Below are 18,533 nucleotides of genomic sequence, written 5' to 3' on the forward strand. Positions count from 1 at the left end.
CGAGTTACTTGGTGGTAAGTAGTCACTTGGAAGAAGCTCATACTTTCACAATTGTAAACTATATCCCAACTCAAATACAACTCAATTTTTAAAAATCATTTACATTATAAACAATACTACCCTTTACTTCATTAAGATACTTTGCATACCACAATGCTACAATTTTTTTCCTCAATGCTAATTTTAATGTTTCTGGCTAAATATAATTATCCTAGATGAGCACTGCAGCAAGGCATTAAAGTGGCATACAACAAAAATGAAGTAGTAATATGCTTTAAAGGATCAAGACAAAGTTCAAGGGGTTTGGGTGTAGGGAAATGGCAGCTGGATATAAAATGGCCAACAGCCGCACAACAGTGTCTGGAGGTGACTTTCCAAGATTATTGGCTGGGAATTTGAGAGGATTAGAGCTAGGGGAAAACATCAGAACAAGGAGGAGGGAATTGTTGGGAGAAGGGGAAAAATAACTAAAGGACAAAATAGAGCTTACTAGGAGTCCCAAACCAGATTTAGGATCTGCTTTAGCAAAATGTGATTGCAACAATGGATAGCTCCAAGTACAACAGTCCTGTAATACCCCCATTACAGTTTACCACCTACTGTAACAGGACTACAGAAGATGCCATCTCCCTGAACTTACACTCATTTCTAGAGCATCAGCTCAGTAAAGACATTCATCTTAAACTATTGTATATATTCTACAGCTCCACCTTCTATACTAATTCCAAGCAAAATCATTTCCAAAGTCCTTGACTTGGCACTCAACATCTCCACCTGGATCCTTGACTTCCTGACCAAAAGATTGCAATTAGTTAGGGGAGGCAGCCACCTGCACTACAATTAACTTCAATACTAGAGCCCCACAAGGCTGCATCTTCACCCTCCTAATCTACTCCCTCTATACCTACCGCTATGTGGCTAGATTCTGCTCTAGCTCCACACCAAGTTTGCAAATGATACCACAATCATTGGTATCTCAAATAATGATGAGTCAAAGTACAGGAAAGAGAAAGAAGAGCCCAGTGACAGAGTCACAACAGCAACAACCTTTCCCCCAAAGTCAGAAAAATAAAAGAACTAGTTACTGACTTCACAATGGGGAAATGCACACACCCCTGTTTACATCAATAAGACTGAAGTCAAGAGGATTGAGAGCTTCAAGTTCCAAAGAATGAGCATCACCAATACCCTGTCCTGGTTCAACCACATAGACACCATGGCCAAAGAAAGCTCAGTAACACTCATACTTTTGCCCATACATAAGGCAAAAGAAATTTGGCAGGTCACCTTTGACCTTCACCAATTTTTAAATTGATGCACCTACACAGTTATCATGGTTTGGTAGAGCAACTGCTCTGGCTTGACCATACGAAACTGCATTGAGTTATGAACACAGCTCAGCACATCATGCAAACTGACCTCCCCTAAATAGACTCTACACTTTTCACTGCTCCAGTAAAGCAGCCAGGATAATTAAAGAGGTCATCCTCCCCAGATATTCTCTCTTCTTCCCCACTGCTCCCATTGGGCAGAAGATACCAAAGCCTGAAAGCATGTACCACCAGGCTGAAGGACAGTTACAATGTTTGAACTTGCAGCTTATTGCTCAGCTGGACTATGCTTTCTCCACAACTAACCTTGTACTACCTCAATATTGTAAAGATTGATCTGTGAACTGTAGGCAATTCAGGTTTTTCCACTTAATACATGTGACAGCAATAAACCAATCTTTTATCCCACGATGGAATCTCATCCTGTGTACAACTGATATGTGAGAGTCACGATGTACATTTTCCAGTGAAATTTTGGTAATATTATGTCAAAAGAGTTATTACTGCGATTCACTCCATGTAAATTTTCAACTGCAAAAAATGCAGAAAAAGTAAAAGTTTGAATTTCTAAATATTATTGCTAATATTTTTTCTAAAATTAACTATTAATGCAAGTAATTTGTCTTATAACCATATAACAATCAGAGCACGGAAACAGGCCATTCCGGCCCTCCTAGTCCGTGCCGAACTCTTAATCTCACCTAGTCCCACCTACCCGCACTCAGCCCATAACCCTCCACTCCTTTCCTATCCATATACCTATCCAATTTTACCTTAAATGACACAACTGAACTGGCCTCTACTACTTCTACAGGAAGCTCATTCCACACAGCTATCACTCTCTGAGTAAAGAAATACCCCCTCCTGTTTCCCTTAAACTTTTGCCCCCTAACTCTCAAATCATGTCCCCTCGTTTGAATCTCCCCTACTCTCAATGGAAACAGCCTATTCACGTCAACTCTATCTATCCCTCTCAACATTTTAAATACCTCGATCAAATCCTCCCTCAACCTTCTACGCTCCAATGAATAGAGACCTAACTTGTTCAACCTTTCACTGTAACTTAAGTGCTGAAACCCTGGTAACATCCTAGTAAATCGTCTCTGCACTCTCTCTAATTTATTGATATCTTTCCTATAATTCGGTGACCAGAACTGTACACAATATTCCAAATTTGGCCTTACCATTGCCTTGTACAATTTTAACATTATATCCCAACTTCTGTACTCAATGCTCTGATTTATAAAGGCCAGCATTCCAAAAGCCTTCTTCACCACCCTATCTACATGAGACTCCACCTTCAGGGAACTATGCACTGTTTCCTAGATCTCTCTGTTCCACTGCATTCCTCAATGCCCTACCATTTACCCTGTATGTTCTATTTGGATTATTCCTGCCAAAATGTAGAACCTCCATCTGCCAACGTTCAGCCCATTCTTCTAACTGGCATAAATCTCCCCGCAAGCTTTGAAAACCCACCTCATTATCCACAACACCTCCTATCTTAGTATCATCGACATACTTACTAATCCAATTTACCACCCCATCATCCAGATCATTTATGTATATTACAAACAACATTGGGCCCAAAACAGATCCCTGAGGCACCCCGCTAGTCACCGGCCTCCATCCCGATAAACAATTATCCACCACTACTCTCTGGCATCTCCCATCTAGCCACTGTTGAATCCATTTTATTACTCCAGCATTAATACCTAATGACTGAACCTTCTTAACTAACCTTCCATGTGGAACTTTGTCAAAGGCCTTGCTGAAGTCCATATAGACTACATCCACTGCCTTACCCTCGTCAACATTCCTCGTAACTTCTTCAAAAAATTCAATAAGGTTTGTCAAACATGACCTTCCACGCACAAATCCATGCTGGCTACTCCTAATCAGATCCTGTCTATCCAGATAATTATAAATACTATCTCTAAGAATACTTTCCATTAATTTACCCACCACTGATGTCAAACTGACAGGTCTATAATTGCTAGACTTACTTCTAGAACCCTTTTTAAACAATGGAACCACATGAGCAATATGCCAATCCTCCAGCACAATCCCCGTTTCTAATGACATCTGAAAGATCTCCGTCAGAGCTCCTGCTATCTCTACACAAACTTCCCTCAAGATCCTAGGGAATATCCTGTCAGGACCCAGAGATTTATCCACTTCTAAATTTCTTAAAAGCGCCAGTACTTCCACCTCTTTAATTGTCATAGGTTCCATAACTTCCTTACTTGTTTCCCACACCTTACACAATTCAATATCCTTCTCCTTAGTGAATACCGAAGAGAAAAAATTGTTCAAAATCTCTCCCATCTCCCTCAGCTCCACATATAGCTGACCACCCTGATTCTCTAAGGGACCAATTTTATCCCTCACTATCCTCTTGCTTTTAATATAACTGTAGAAACCTTTCGGATTTACTTCCACCTTATTTGCCAAACCAAACTCGTATCTTCTTTTAGCTTTTCTAATCTCTTTCTTAAGATTCCTTTTACATTCTTTATATTCCTCGAGCAATTCCTTTACTCCATGCTGCCTATATATATTGTAGACATCCCTCTATTTCCAAACCAAGTTTCTAATATCCCTTGAAAACCATGGCGCTTTCAAACCTTTAACCTTTCCTTTCAACCTAACAGGAACATAAAGATTCTGTACCCTCATAATTTCACCCTTAAATGACCTCCATTTCTCTATTACATCCTTCCCATAAAACAACTTGACCCAATCCACTCTCTCTAAATCCCTGCGCATCTCCGCAAAGTTAGCCTTTCTCCAATCAAAAATCTCAACTCTAGGTCCAGTCCTGTCCTTCTCCATAATTATATTGAAGTTAATGCTATTGTGATCACTGGACCAGAAGTGCTCCCCAACACATACATCTGTCAGCTGACCTATCGCATTCCCTAACAGGAGATCCAACACTGCCCCATCTCTAGTCGGTACTTCTATGTATTGGTGCAAAAAACTATCCTGCACACATTTCACAAACTCTAAACCATCCAGCCCTTTTACAGAATGAGCTTCCCAATCTATGTGTGGAAAATTAAAATCTCCCACAATCACCACCTTGTGTTTACTACAAATATCTGCTATCTCCTTACACATTTGCTCTTCCAACTCACGCTCCCCATTAGGTGGCCTATAATACACTCCTATCAGTGTTACTACACCTTTCCCATTCCTCAATTCCACCCAAATAGCCTCCCTAGAGGAGCTCTTTAATCTATCCTTCCAAAGCACCACCATAAGATTTTCTCAGACAAGCAATGCAACACCTCCTCCTCTGGCCCCTCCTACTCTATCACACCTGAAGCAACCAAATCCAGGAATATTTAGTTGCCAATCACACCCTTCCTGCAACCATGTTTCACTAATAGCTACAACATCATAATTCCAGGTATCAATCCACGCTTTAAGCTCATCCACCTTTCTTACAATGCTCCTAGCATTAAAATAGATACATTTAAGATACTCTCCACCTCCTCCTCTCTTTTCATCCCTAACAATGCATTCAAATTTATTATCCTTTTCTTTCTTCTCCCCGACATCTTCGGGCTGAGCGCATCCCTTCTCCATCACCTGCCTTTCCTCCCTCACACACTACTTACTTGCTCTACTGGTGAACTAACCTCCTCTCCCATAGTTTCCTCAAATTGATTCCTGCCCCCCCATCTTACTAGTTTAAAGTCTGCCCTGTAGCTCTAGCAAACCTCTCCGCTAGGATATTGGTCCCCCCAGGATTCAAGTGTAACCCGTCCTTCTTGAACAGGTCACGCCTGCCCCAGAAGAGGTCCCAATGATCCAGAAACTTGAATCCCTGCCCCCTGCTCCAATCCCTCAGCCACGCATTCATCCCCCACCTAATTCCATTCCTACTCTCACTGTCGCGTGGCACAGGCAGTAATCCCGAGATTACTACCTTTGCGGTCCTTCTTCTTAACTGCCTTCCTAACTCCCTATACTCTCGTTTCAGGAGAATTTACTTCTCGTTTATAGAATTAATGATTCTATAAATGATCAGGAAAACTGCAGAATTTAGGAAATATGTATTTTAATCCATACATGATGCCACAAAAATATCAAATTTTTAAAATGTTTACAATTTCCTTTCTGATATCATTCATATTTTATGAAATTTAATTCCCTTACTAAAAGTGTTTTATATTCTATGTCCTATATCTTTAAAAATAAAATCAATGATTAAAGTCATCTTCAAACCTTATAAGAACAAGTAGTTTAAAATGAAAAATAGGTTTTACTCACCTCCAGGTGTTTAGTTGCCTCTTCATTTCTGGACACAAGCATGAGTTTTGTACGAATGCTACGCAAGTGCATATCACTAAGGATGCTAACTCTCTTCACTGTAGCCTCTTTCGTGGACTGGTTTTAAGATGGAAAAAAAACATCTTTTGCATTGATTTTAAAGATTCAACAATAAATCTCCCACTCCTTCCTTACAAACTTTTTATTTTGTAAGAACTTTAAATTGGACATTGCCTCTCATTAATGTATACAAATATTTCTTGATTTACAAAAACCAGTTATTTATAGGAAGTCAAGTTTGCAAAAGTAAATTGAAAATGTCAGTCTTTAATAATCTGTTAACAAAAACTAGTTGCTTAAAAATGCATCAATAGAAGTACCCATACCACTTACAAAAGTATTAAATTTTTAAAAATCATAAAAAAACATTACCCTGTTATCAAGAGAAATGTGCAACAAAAATATTGATAGGCCGGACATCCTTCTTATGAAACAATATAGAAATAAAATCTTTAAGCTAACAGTAATAGTGACTTTGTATGTCAAGGTGGCAGCAAGAGAATTAAGAGGAAGAGAAGGCACAAACATTTAAATGGTGACACCAGCAAGAAGTTTGATAGAGTCTGCAATGTTGATTCCAAAGGTCTGCCTGTATTTCTCATTGGCTGATGAAAGCAGCTTAAGGATGTCAGAACTGTCTCCTCTTGCATTTGTTAAAGTTCGTAATGGAAATGCAATGCATCATCCATTATGTAGTCACATCTGATACTACACTCTATAGGTAGAATGATCATCTTTCAGAATGGTTACTGTTATCTTGACCTTTCACATACTCCATTATTCTCACTATCCTTTAAAATTGTTCCAATCGTTGACTGACTGTAGCCTAACGCTTTTACGATGACGTTTCACCTCTTTCCGATCACTTTATTATTTCCACTTTATTTTCAATTGTGATTGTTTTCCGTCAACAGAACAGAAACACTGCGGATTCAGCTGCAGTCAGGGGTGGCGGGTCTGAGCTCCCCCAGGTCCTAAAGTCCACCTGCACTGAGACAAGGTTAAACAAGGGACTTGAGCATCTGCAGTTTTTGGTATCCACAGGGGGTCCCAGAACCAATGCCCCACGGATAAGGAGGGCCAACAGTAAATGAAGCCAGTGAGGCCTCTATCAGGAAGCTCTAGAATTCGACCCCAATAGCCTCTACACATCAACATTGTTAAGGGTTTTGTCCCTTTACATTTATTTAGAAATATGGCATAGAATAAACCCTTCAAGCTGCACTGCCAGGCAACCCACTGATTTAATCCCAACCTGATTTACAATGTCTAGTTAACCTACTAACTGATGTGTCTTTGGACTGTGGGAGGAAACCCATGCAAACTTGTGATCCTCAAAAGTTCAACACCACATTTGGCTGGGTTAAACCCCACCTGCCATTTCTCCACTCCTACCTCCAACTAATCTACATCACCTTTGCCAGTTTTCTATACTATATACAGCAATCTTCATATCTGCAAACTTACTAAACCACCCACCCTTCTACTGCTGCCGCAAAACAAATTTCATGACAGATCAGTGACATAAAAGTATTTTGGAAACCCTGCTCTACAGTTTATCTGACTGTCTGGATATAGTGTAATGGAAGTGCTGCCTCCCTTCTCTGTTTAGCTCCATGCCCCCCTTCCTCGACCCAGATATTTCTTACGGCAACAAGCTCCACTGCCGAGCCTATTACCACTGAAATACTATAGGGTGGGGAGTGCCACTCAGCCAGAGGGCGAGATAGTCGCTCAATCATGTTAAAGAGGAAGTGATGTAGGAGAACACAAGATCCGGATGGTCTGGCTTCATTATCTGAACCTTTGCTGAAGGAACACGAATAACAAACAGACAGGGGCAATGTCCCCAAATTTATTCATTTATTTAACATCTGCTCGGACTGAAAACTGACATTATAAAAACAAAATTCCATCTGCATGGCAACAACAGTTATACACATGGGAATTACTGCTTGGCTGTGCACCTGTACATGTTAGAAGGAAGAGTGAACAAAGGCTAAGGCCAGGTTCCTGGTGCAACACAAATCAGGCCAAGAGGGTCACTTGATTAGGACAGCCACATTCTCAATATTAATCAGATATTTAAAGCACGATGAATGATGAGCAAGTCGCAGGGTATACTTTGCACAATATTGTTCAATGGGGGCCGGGGAAGAAAGAGATCTAAGCTGATATGATCTTGGAATAGTACAGTCATCCAGACTTTTGTTACATCACCACACCACTGAAGATTGAATTGTTGCGTTTTGAGTGGTAGATCAAGAGAAGTTTCAGCCACAAAAAAATTGCAAGGCAATTTTTAGTTACAGTATCTTCAAGCCTGGAGCAACTTCTTCGCTCTAAATCAGGGCTTCCCAATCTTTTTTATGCCATGGACCTCTACCATTAACCGAGGAGTCCACAGACCACAGGTTAGAAACGCCTGCTCTAAATGAATGCACAAAGAGCAAAGCCTTTCAAAACATCCTGCCTTGTGTTTAGGAGAGAAGCTAACTTTCTTGATTTACAATTCACTTTGTAAAAGCTTTCAATTCCGTGGTATCTACACCTGCTGCCTTCCCCACAAGATGCATATTAATACAATTTCTACACACATCAGACATTCAGAAAAATCAGTAAAGACTGGTTTGAACATGTCAGCATTTTGAGAAACAGCAACAACCTTCACATTCAAGTCTTGCATTATTCTCTTGTAGCAAAAATAAGATACGTATTCTAAAGAATATTTAACATTGAAAATTTGTAAATCAAGGAGTTTCATTATAGTTTCAAGTTGCTTTTCTGTCAATAAGAATCCCCAACCATCAAATTAAATGCTACTGTTACAAAGCACATGAATCTCTAGCGCACTTAGAATGTCAAACTGTCCCCATGTCACAGTACTCAAACTGCACAACTGTCAATGAACACATGTAGAATTCCAATAATTAATCTCCACAAAATAAATTGAGCAATTTCCACATGGGTTATCAGAGTTAAATTATATTCCACCCACAATGTTTTAAAGGACTGCTATAACTAGTGACAAAACTGAGACAACTGTGAAAATGCATAATTTGCACATTCAAGTCCAAATTTTATTTTTGTAAAAAAAACAAATATTCTTCCAACCTAACTTTCATTAATGAAAGTATTTGCCTATTTATTAATCTTTACTTCAAATCAAAACTACTAGAACTGAAATACATTTAAAATTTATAACATCAAAAGACACAATAAGTGGAAGTGAGAGATGGCCTCGAGACAAATCAACCTTTCAATGAAATGAATACCAAGAGCCTGTGTCCCTGCTGCATTGCTCCATGACTCTAATCCCTTATCTGAATTCAAGCTCTGTAATTCTCCAAATCCCTTGATAGCTAATGTTCAAGGTCTCAGACCTTAAACATACTTAGTAGCAAGGATCCTCATCTCAATGGAGATGAGAACTTCAAAGATTCACAGCCCTGAATAAAGAAACTTCTCATCCCACTCAGAAAGAGCCAATTCCTCTTCCAAAGATTATGACAAATTCCAAGCCTCCTACAACACAGAAGTAGTCTTTCAACATCCATCCTGCTATTTATATGAATTTCCAAGATCATTTTTCTCAATGAAGTTGCAATTTTCTCTTCACATTTGTTGTCTTTTAGAGAGAAGAGAGATGTGCTCCATCCCCATAAAACTAAGAGAATGCTTCCTAAGATAATAGAAACCAAGTCTAGTATTAAAAGTGTAATCTCAAAGCCCCATTATGATTGCAAAACACTTTTGAGATTGATTATGTGCTTGGTTCTTACCAAAACCAACAACTGACCAGTGTCAGCATTATAGAAAACGCAGTCTGCCTCAGTTGCCTTCTTAAAATCTTTATGTGCATTTTCATATGCGCAGCTGCATAAAATAAAAGAAGAGTGTCAAATCTAGATGAAATACTTCAATGCACAATTGACTGACAGGCTAAAATATTCCAGTAGTTCTGCATTAAAAATATAGAAATTACAATAATAAAGCCCCGAAAATGCTAACCTTGATTGAGGTCAGAATCAAACAGCACTGGTGCAATACAGTCTACCACATCTGTGGCACACAAAAACTTTCTCAATTGCTTTGTAAATCTTCTTCCACCACCTCTCCTAGCCATGTATTCCAGATCATACTTCATGTATAAATATGGCACTCACCTTGCCCCGATTCTTCTTTTTCCATTCTGGCTCCCCTCTTACCCCTTCTCTATTCACCTGCCCGTCACTTCCCTCCACCGTCCCTTTCTCCCATGGTCCAGTCTCCACTCCCATCAGATTCCTTCTTCAGCCCTTTACCTTTTCCACCCAACACCTCCAGGCTTCTCACTTCACCCCCTTTGCCCACCCACCTACCCTCCCCATCTCCTTCCCCTCCACCTAACTTCTCATTCTAGCTTCTTCCCCTTCCTTTCTAGTGCATGGTACTCCAGCCTGTCAATTATCTTGTCTTTCATTGCCAATTTCAATGTCAAAGGGAAAGTCTGCTTACGCATCTTCACAATTTCATAATCTTGAATTCCTGCTACCTCCCCCCAAACCTCTCACCCATTAAACATCCTTTGGGCTCTCTGCCTCAGATACTCCAATTTCACTATTCTTTCCATATCACTAAAGATCATTGGCCTGTACATCCTCCTGATATCTCCAATGTCCTTAATAAAATCTGGAAATAATACTTTAGCCAAAGGTAACCAGCAAATAGTAATAACTGAACTACAATTTAAATACATGCATTTTCTACTTTCATTTATAAAGTATTGCCAACTTTTCCCAGCGCCTAAAACTTGTATACAAGATTACTCCAGGTCTCCATAATGGATTTGCTTTAAAAATATGCCATTTAGTTTATATAACACACACAAAATGCTGGAGGAACTCAGCAGGCCAGGTAACATTTATGGAGAAGGGTGCAGCCGACGTTTCAAGCCAAGACCCTTCAGTAGGACTGGAGCGGAAAAAAAATGACGAGCAGTAGTTTTAAAAGGTGGGGGCAGGGGAGGGAGAAACACAAGGTGATAGGTGATAGGATTGTAGGTGCCCAGTGAAGTGGCCTCCCAACCTGTGTCAGACCTCACCAATATACAAGAGGTCACACCAGGAGCATTGCACACAGACGCTCCATCCACCAAAGGAAGCAGGATCTCCCAGCGGCCACCCATTGGAATGGGAAGTGGAATTAAAATATGTCTATCCATGACCTCCTCTACCGCCACGATGAAGCCACACTCAAGTTGAAGGAACAACACCTTATATTCCATCTGGGTAGCTTCCAACCTGATGGTGTGAACAATTTCTCAAATTTCCAATAATGCCCCCTCCTTCCATTCTCCAGCCCCTTTCCCTCACTCACCTTATCTCTTTGCCTGGCCATCACCACCTTCTGGTGCTCCTCCCCCTTTTTCTTTCTTCTATGGCCTTCTGTCCTCTCCTATTATATTCCCCTTTCTCCAGCCCCATATCTCTTTTACCAATCAACTTCCCAGCTCTTTACTTCAACCCCTCCTCCTCCCGGTTTCACCCATCACCTTGTGTTTCTCCCTCCCTGCCCCCACCTTTTAAATCTACTACTCACCTTTGTTTCCTCCAGTCCTGTTGAAAGGTTTCAGCCCAAAATGTCAAACGTACTCTTTTCCCCAGATGTTGCCAGGCCTGCTGAGCTCCTCGAGCATTTTGTTTGTGTTTGGATTTCTAGTATCTACAGATTTTCACGTTTGCCATTTATTTGTATTTTCCCAAAGATGTGTAACTTGCAATAATTTTCAAGTGCCTTACACCTGCCCACTTTAATGTGTTTGTCTTCCTGAACTCTGGCTATTTTTGTCATGTCTATTAGTGACGTCGCACGTGATGAAGACCATGGAGCGGCTGATAATACAGAATCTGAGGCCACAAACCAGGCACGCCCAGGATCCTCTTCAGTTTGCGTATAAGGAGAAGGTGGGAGTGGAGGATGCTATCATGTATTTGCTGCACAAATCACTCTCTCACCTAGATGGGGCCAGTTGTGCTGTGAGGATTACATTCCTTGACTTCTCTAGTGCCTTTAACACCATCCAGCCCAAGATCTTAAGGCACAAACTAACGGAGATGGGAGTAGACTCTCACATGGTGGATTGGATAGTGGACTACTTGACAGATAGACCTCAGTATGTGCGGTTGGGAGACTGTAGTTCTGACACGGTGGTCAGCAGCACAGGAGCACCGCAGGGAACCGTACTCTCTCCGGTCCTGTTCACCCTGTACACATCAGACTTCCAATATAACTCGGAGTCCTGCCATGTGCAGAAGTTCGCTGATGACACGGCCATAGTGGGGTGTGTCAGGAATGGACAGGAGGAGGAGTATAGGAAACTGATACAGGACTTTGTGATATGGTGCAACTCAAACTACCTGCGTCTCAATATCACCAAGACCAAGGAGATGGTGGTGGACTTTAGGAGATCTAGGCCTCATATGGAGCCAGTGATCATTAATGGAGAATGTGTGGAGCAGGTTAAGACCTACAAGTATCTGGGAGTACAGTTAGACGAGAAGCTAGACTGGACTGCCAACACAGATGCCTTGTGCAGGAAGGCACAGAGTCGACTGTACTTCCTTAGAAGGTTGGCGTCATTCAATGTCTGTAGTGAGATGCTGAAGATGTTCTATAGGTCAGTTGTGGAGAGCGCCCTCTTCTTTGTGGTGGCGTGTTGGGGAGGAAGCATTAAGAAGAGGGACGCCTCACGTCTTAATAAGCTGGTAAGGAAGGCGGGCTCTGTCGTGGGCAAAGTACTGGAGAGTTTAACATCGATAGCTGAGCGAAGGGGGCTGAGTAGGCTACGGTCAATTATGGAAAACTCTGAACATCCTCTACATAGCACCATCCAGAGACAGAGAAGCAGTTTCAGCGACAGGTTACTATCGATGCAATGCTCCTCAGACAGGATGAAGAGGTCAATACTCCCCAATGCCATTAGGCTTTACAATTCAACCGTCAGGACTTAAGAACTTTTTAAAAGCTATTATTAATGCTTTTTGAGATAGTGATTTAGATGCATATCATATTTTTTACTGAGTTAAGTATTGTATGTTATTAGTTTTGCTACAACAAGTGTATGGGACATTGGAAAAAAAAGTTGAATTTCCCCATGGGGATGAATAAAGTATCTATCTATCTATCTATCAAATTACAACACAAGGACATCCTTACTCAGTGGTTGTCTAATGTTCTTAATCTGGGTCAAATGTTGTTTATCCAGTTTGAAATACCATGTGTTAAAAAATGACAAACAGCAGAGCCACCTCCACCATGATACTGAAGAAAAAGCAATCTATATATTTTAAACAAAGGTGGTTAAGGTATACAAGTGTACAAATCTTCTACTTACGCTTCCCTTAAATCATCTGGAACATCAACTGTGCACTTAAAGAATGTGTTCTTTGTAATTGCCTTACTCGGATTCACTAGACGCAATCGTTCAAAAGTAACAATTTCATTGTAGGTTGCATCGCAGGCAGCATATTCAATGACATAAAACTACACAAACACAAAATAATCAAACTTTACTACAAAATCCAATTTTACATACTAAGTGCTTTCAAAATATTTTTTTAAAAATTGCAAAAGCCAACACATTTACCAGCTTTAAAAAATGGTCAGTATGAAGGCTAGAACATATTTTAAAAAACACACCAAAATACTTAAAATAAATGCAACTTTCCATCAGTAGATGTACAAGTTTCAATGACCAAAAAAAATGAAGGGCTATGTGGGAAGGAAGAGCTAGATTAATCTCAGAATTAGTTAAAAAGTCAGCACAACACTATGGACCAAAGGGATTGTACTGTAACGTTCTATAAAAATGACTGCTTCAAAGTAATAAGCCAGATCAGATTTATCTTGACTTTTAAAAATATACGAGAAGGACATAGCTAAACAATTCTCCTTATTGTCAGGAAGGTGCTGTACTGTAAATATAGTATACCAGAACAACTTGGCTAGAAAAACAGCTAATTTTAGAACAAAATTCCTTGGTATAATAAAGATATTGTCTCATATTAAAACCTTTGCTTTATCCAGTGCTCTTGGCTAGTTTATGAATAGCAAACCAGATTGGCTTCTATGAGGGGAAGCCATGATGGATCATCCACTCTACACTTCCTGCTAAATATGGTTAAGAATACTTCAGCCTTAGGTACCAGTGTTGCATCCTGCCATGATTAAGGACAGGGATGTTTGTGGAGCCACCTTGTGGTTAAGTATTTAATGCTCCAACACTAATCATAACTAAATGCAGCAAGACTACATAACTTTAATCTTACTAATTGGTGGCTAGATCACGTGGCATGCTGTTTAGCACAATGTCCTGTATTGTAATTTCATTTCATTAAGTATGCCTGCTGCTGCTCCAACAAAAGAGAGATCAGAATGCCACAAAGGAAAATGTTCATACGAAGTCACAATCGAACCATTTCACAATTTGGAAAAAAAAATTAAATTCAAATGTGATGGATATCAACTAATTATCTCAAATTTCTCATTACAATGGTATACTTCTGTATATTATTATGCTGTTATTTATTTCACTTATGGTTTAAATTACTCCTCTTCAAAAGGTGTTCATAACTGTATGCCATATTGTATCATGGCTTAATTAAAGCTTTATTACTGCCTCTAGGCTTAAATATTGAAAAACCACACCAACAGTATAACTTGCAATGTATTGCTGTAAAAAAAACCAAAACCAATTATCCAGTTTTCTTTTCCCACTTACATCTCCTTTCATCATCCGAACCTTAGCAAGCCACCAACCACAGGGCTCATGTTCATTTGCTCTCGAGTAAACCTTAGAGGAATAAAGACAAAATAAAAGCAGTTGATGTTTCTTATAAACTTCTAAAATTCTGATACTATATTTGGTGTTCACTCAAAAGCTATTGCTAAAATTGTACTGTTCAAATCTGCAAAACTGAAACTTACTTTAAATATAAAGAATGCTAGATACAATGATGCAAAGCTAGGCATAATTTTCACAATCTTGAGATCTGATACCATCTTAAACACCCCATATAGAACTAACAATAGACCTTCAACTTGAAAAGCCAAGTCCTTTAAAAAGACCTGTTACAAATGAACATTTGCCCCTTTTCCAACCACACCCATTCACCACCTTCAACTCTTTCCTGATTCCATCCACACAATTCATCTTCAGGCTGCCTTCCCCAACCACCCTCCCACCACTACTCCAATCAGTCCTGATGAAGGGTCTCGGCCTGAAACGTTGACTGCTCATTTCAACGGATGCTGCCCGACCTGCTGAGTTCATCCAGCTTGTTTGTACATGTTGATTTGACCACAGCATCTGCAGTGTACTTTGTGTATACCACTCCAAAATCTTTCCCCTTCCATCTTACATTCCCCACTATCACCACCTTTATTTATCAGATTCTAGCAGTGGTAGCCCTGTGTCACTGCTTACTTTTCTCCAGTAACCATCTCCAACTTTCAGACTTCCCTCCTTCCACCCCACTCAATCTGCATTTTTACTGCCATCTCATCTTCCTCCATTCATCGTTCACTTGCCACAGCCTCTCAACTACATGCCCTCTCCTTCAACACCTAGCATAACCTGCCTGTCATCTTTCACCATTTTCCTTCTAACAATCAGCTCAGGCTCCTGTCATGTCACTCCTCTTCTGTTCTCTACACTGCCCATCTCCCCTCTCCACTTTCAGTCCTGATATAAGGTTTTAACCCAAGATATCAACAATTCCTCCCCAATAAGGAATCGATCATACAGTTGACTACGCATCTACAACAGTGGGCAATGAAAATAAAGAGAAGAAAGCCTGAACAATCATGGTAATCAGCCACATGCACAACTGTTGTCAGAGAAATCAATCTGGTTGACTGTCTCAAAGTATTTTAAGCTCTGACAGTCTGAGGAATACTCATCCACATCAACTGTCAGCTAGTATCAAAAATACTGATTGTACTTGCAGAAGACACAATGACTGGCATAGTAGCATAATGGTTAGCAGAATTCTTTGCAGTGCCAACAAACCAGGTTCAATTCTCGCTGCTGCCTGTAAGGAGTTTGTTTTCTCCAAGTAACTCTGGTGTCCTCCCACAGTCCACAGATGTACTGGTTGGTAGGTTAATTGTTCATTGTAAATTATCGTGAGATTTGGCTGGAGTTGAATTGGGGGTTGCCGGGTGGTGTGGCTTGAAAGGCCAGAAATTGGATCTCAATAAAAACAATTATAACAGCCTCAATGTACTGAAAGACCTAAGTTAATCATGTTGCAAATCAAAGTCAAATTCAGAGGGTGAGACAAATGGAAATCTCTGGTTTCTGATTGCAATCTAAAATGCCCTCATAAGGCACTTAGTTACATCAAACTATTATGTCAACACAATTAAAATGGACAGCCACATGGCCATCAGCCTCTCAATAATAAAAAATCACATCAGCTGAGCAGATTCACATTACCCTTCATAAAAATGTTTTAACATTCAGTGCTATACAAAATGTTTTCAGAAATAACATTTTTATATGTCAAAAATGCTTATTTTACCAATATAGACATTCAAGGTTGGTCACAGACATTTACAGTACTGAGACAAGTCTTGGGTACAAATATAAATCTAAGGTGCCTAAGACTTTTGCACAGTACTGCATTTGCCAACATGGAACAGAGGACAAGTTTGTAAATCAGGCTTGAGCAAAGGATGTTGGGAATGGTGAGGGCAAAGCACTGCAGGAGTGGTATGGAACAGGTGACAGAGCAGTACCACGGGCAGGTGGTGGGGTGCAGATATACCCAGCCCTGAAACACCAGACAAGGAAATTTGATTCCAAACAACTGGTTTATTGGTTATTACAAAATGTCTCTCTAGTGCTTCCCACTCTTAACCACGATTCTCATTTTCCTGCCCCCTTCCAGTCCACAATTGAGATCCATATCAGAATCAGATTTATTATCACTCATATAAATCTTCCTCCAAGAGGACAACAAATTTGTGTGGTTTGGAGATTTGCATGCCTCAATAACCCATAGAACTATGTTGGCTGTAGTCAGAGCTTTATGCGTTGGCTCTTGGTAGCGTCACCCATGCCAAACAAGTCAAAGAGTATGACCAGACTAAGAACAGCCCACTGGTCCTGCAGGTTCAGGATTTCAGCTCAGGGCTACCAACCCTGACTAGCAAAACAAAATTCCAAGTGTGAGGTGGTTCATTCTAATAGGTCAAATAAGATAGCAGAATATAGTATTAATGGCAAGACTCTTGGCAGTGTGGAGGATCAGAGATATCTTGTGGTCTGAGTCCATCAAAGTTACTGCTCAGATTGACTCTGTGGTTAAGAAGGCATATGGTGCATTGGCCTTCAACTGTGGGATTAAGTTTAAGAGTCGAGAGGTAATACTACAGTTATATAGGACCCTAGCCAGACCCCACTTGGAGTACTGTGCTTAGTTCCGGTCACCTCAGTACAGGAAGGATGTGGAAACTATAGAAAGGGTGCAGAGGAGACTTACAAGGATGTTGCCTGGATTGGATGTTTCCCTGAAATGGCTAACACAAGAGGGCACAGTTTCAAAGGTGCTTGGAAGTAGGTACAGAGGAGATGTCAGGGGCAAGTGTTTTTTTTACACGCGGAGAGTGGTGAGAGCGTGGAATAGGCTGCTGACGAGGGTGGTGGAGGCGGATACAATAGGGTCTGTCAAGAGACTTCTCGATAGGTGTGTCGAGCTTAGAAAAATAGAGGACTATGGGTAACCTTAGGTAATTTCTAAATTAAGTATGTTCGGCACAGCATTGTGGACCAAAGAGCTTGTACTGTGCTGTAGGTTTTCTATGTTTCTAAAATTGCTACAGAAACAGCAATGAAGAATCCTTCTACATCTGAGTGCAACGGTATTCCTGATCTCCACCTGGAATTTGCATGACTAACAGTAGCAAAAACTGACAATGAATAGAAAACTCAAAAAAATTCTTGCATCACTAGCACAAAACAAAAATCACTGTTCATTTTTAAATGGCAAAGCAATCATTTAAAAAAACAACTTACCTCAACCTCATCTCCTTCACTTATCTCCTTTTTGAGATCAGATGGGGGTGGTAACCTCACATCACAGAAAGGTATCCGACGTGCTGGTTGCCAACTTTTGAAGAAAAATCAGTTTTAATTAGGAAAAGTAAAACATTTAAAAGCTCAGATTGTACTAATATAACACCCTGGGAAAGGTTTCACTGTCAATGTAAAAGCCGTGTTTGGGTTATGGTTAGAGACAACGGGTGCTTTGGAATGCGAGCCGTCCAATAAAGGGAGTGTGTTTTAGTGTTGTGTGCCTGACACCAGTGTGAGCTGGGTCTTTTGTTCAGCAGGAGATGAAGGGAGAAGAGGCCGGAGAGAAGAGGTCATTGGACTCGACCAAGAGCGGGGCCATGATTCGAAAAAGCCGGGGAGATCTAAGGAAGATCGGCGATGGGGAAACTGTGAGCTCCAACTTGTGCACATTAGACTGCTTCATTAAAATGGGCTCTTTTTTTGCTTTTTCTTTACTAACCCTCAAGTCAAATTAAGAATTCTAAAGCTAAATCATTTTTTTGTATACTGTGTACTGTCTGTTATGTTGTGGTCCTTATTTGTAACAGGGTAACAAATCACACAGCATCCTCACAAACAGGGGGTTTTGGGACACTGGCACTTCAGTCTCAAATGTTTGGTGGGGCTGGAGATTGTCTTCCCTAGACTTATGCAGCCAATGGAACCAGAGTATTTCACAAACAAGTACCTTGTCCAATTTCTACATGTATTTGTTTCAATAATTTATTTGCCACCAGCAAGAAGGCACTGACTTTCACCAG

The 18,533-nt window shown here is 40.4% G+C and overlaps 1 protein-coding gene across 4 annotated transcripts in view; it reads right to left on the minus strand.

Annotated features, from left to right (window-relative positions):
• The window catches only part of fxr1 (FMR1 autosomal homolog 1), a 76,602-nt gene that overhangs the window by 34,118 nt on the left and 23,951 nt on the right, over nt 1-18,533 (minus strand). For all 4 annotated transcript variants that reach the window (XM_073041252.1, XM_073041250.1, XM_073041249.1 and 1 more), the window contains exons 3-7: nt 17,734-17,827; nt 14,434-14,505; nt 13,048-13,196; nt 9,455-9,548; nt 5,613-5,729 (exon numbers count right to left, since the gene is read on the minus strand). In XM_073041252.1, the coding sequence (XP_072897353.1) occupies nt 5,613-5,729; nt 9,455-9,548; nt 13,048-13,196; nt 14,434-14,505; nt 17,734-17,827 (526 nt within the window). The remainder of the gene's footprint in view (nt 1-5,612; nt 5,730-9,454; nt 9,549-13,047; nt 13,197-14,433; nt 14,506-17,733; nt 17,828-18,533) is intronic.

This window comes from Hemitrygon akajei, chromosome 3, assembly GCF_048418815.1.
Source record: "Hemitrygon akajei chromosome 3, sHemAka1.3, whole genome shotgun sequence".
NCBI classification, from domain to species: Eukaryota; Metazoa; Chordata; class Chondrichthyes; order Myliobatiformes; family Dasyatidae; genus Hemitrygon; species Hemitrygon akajei.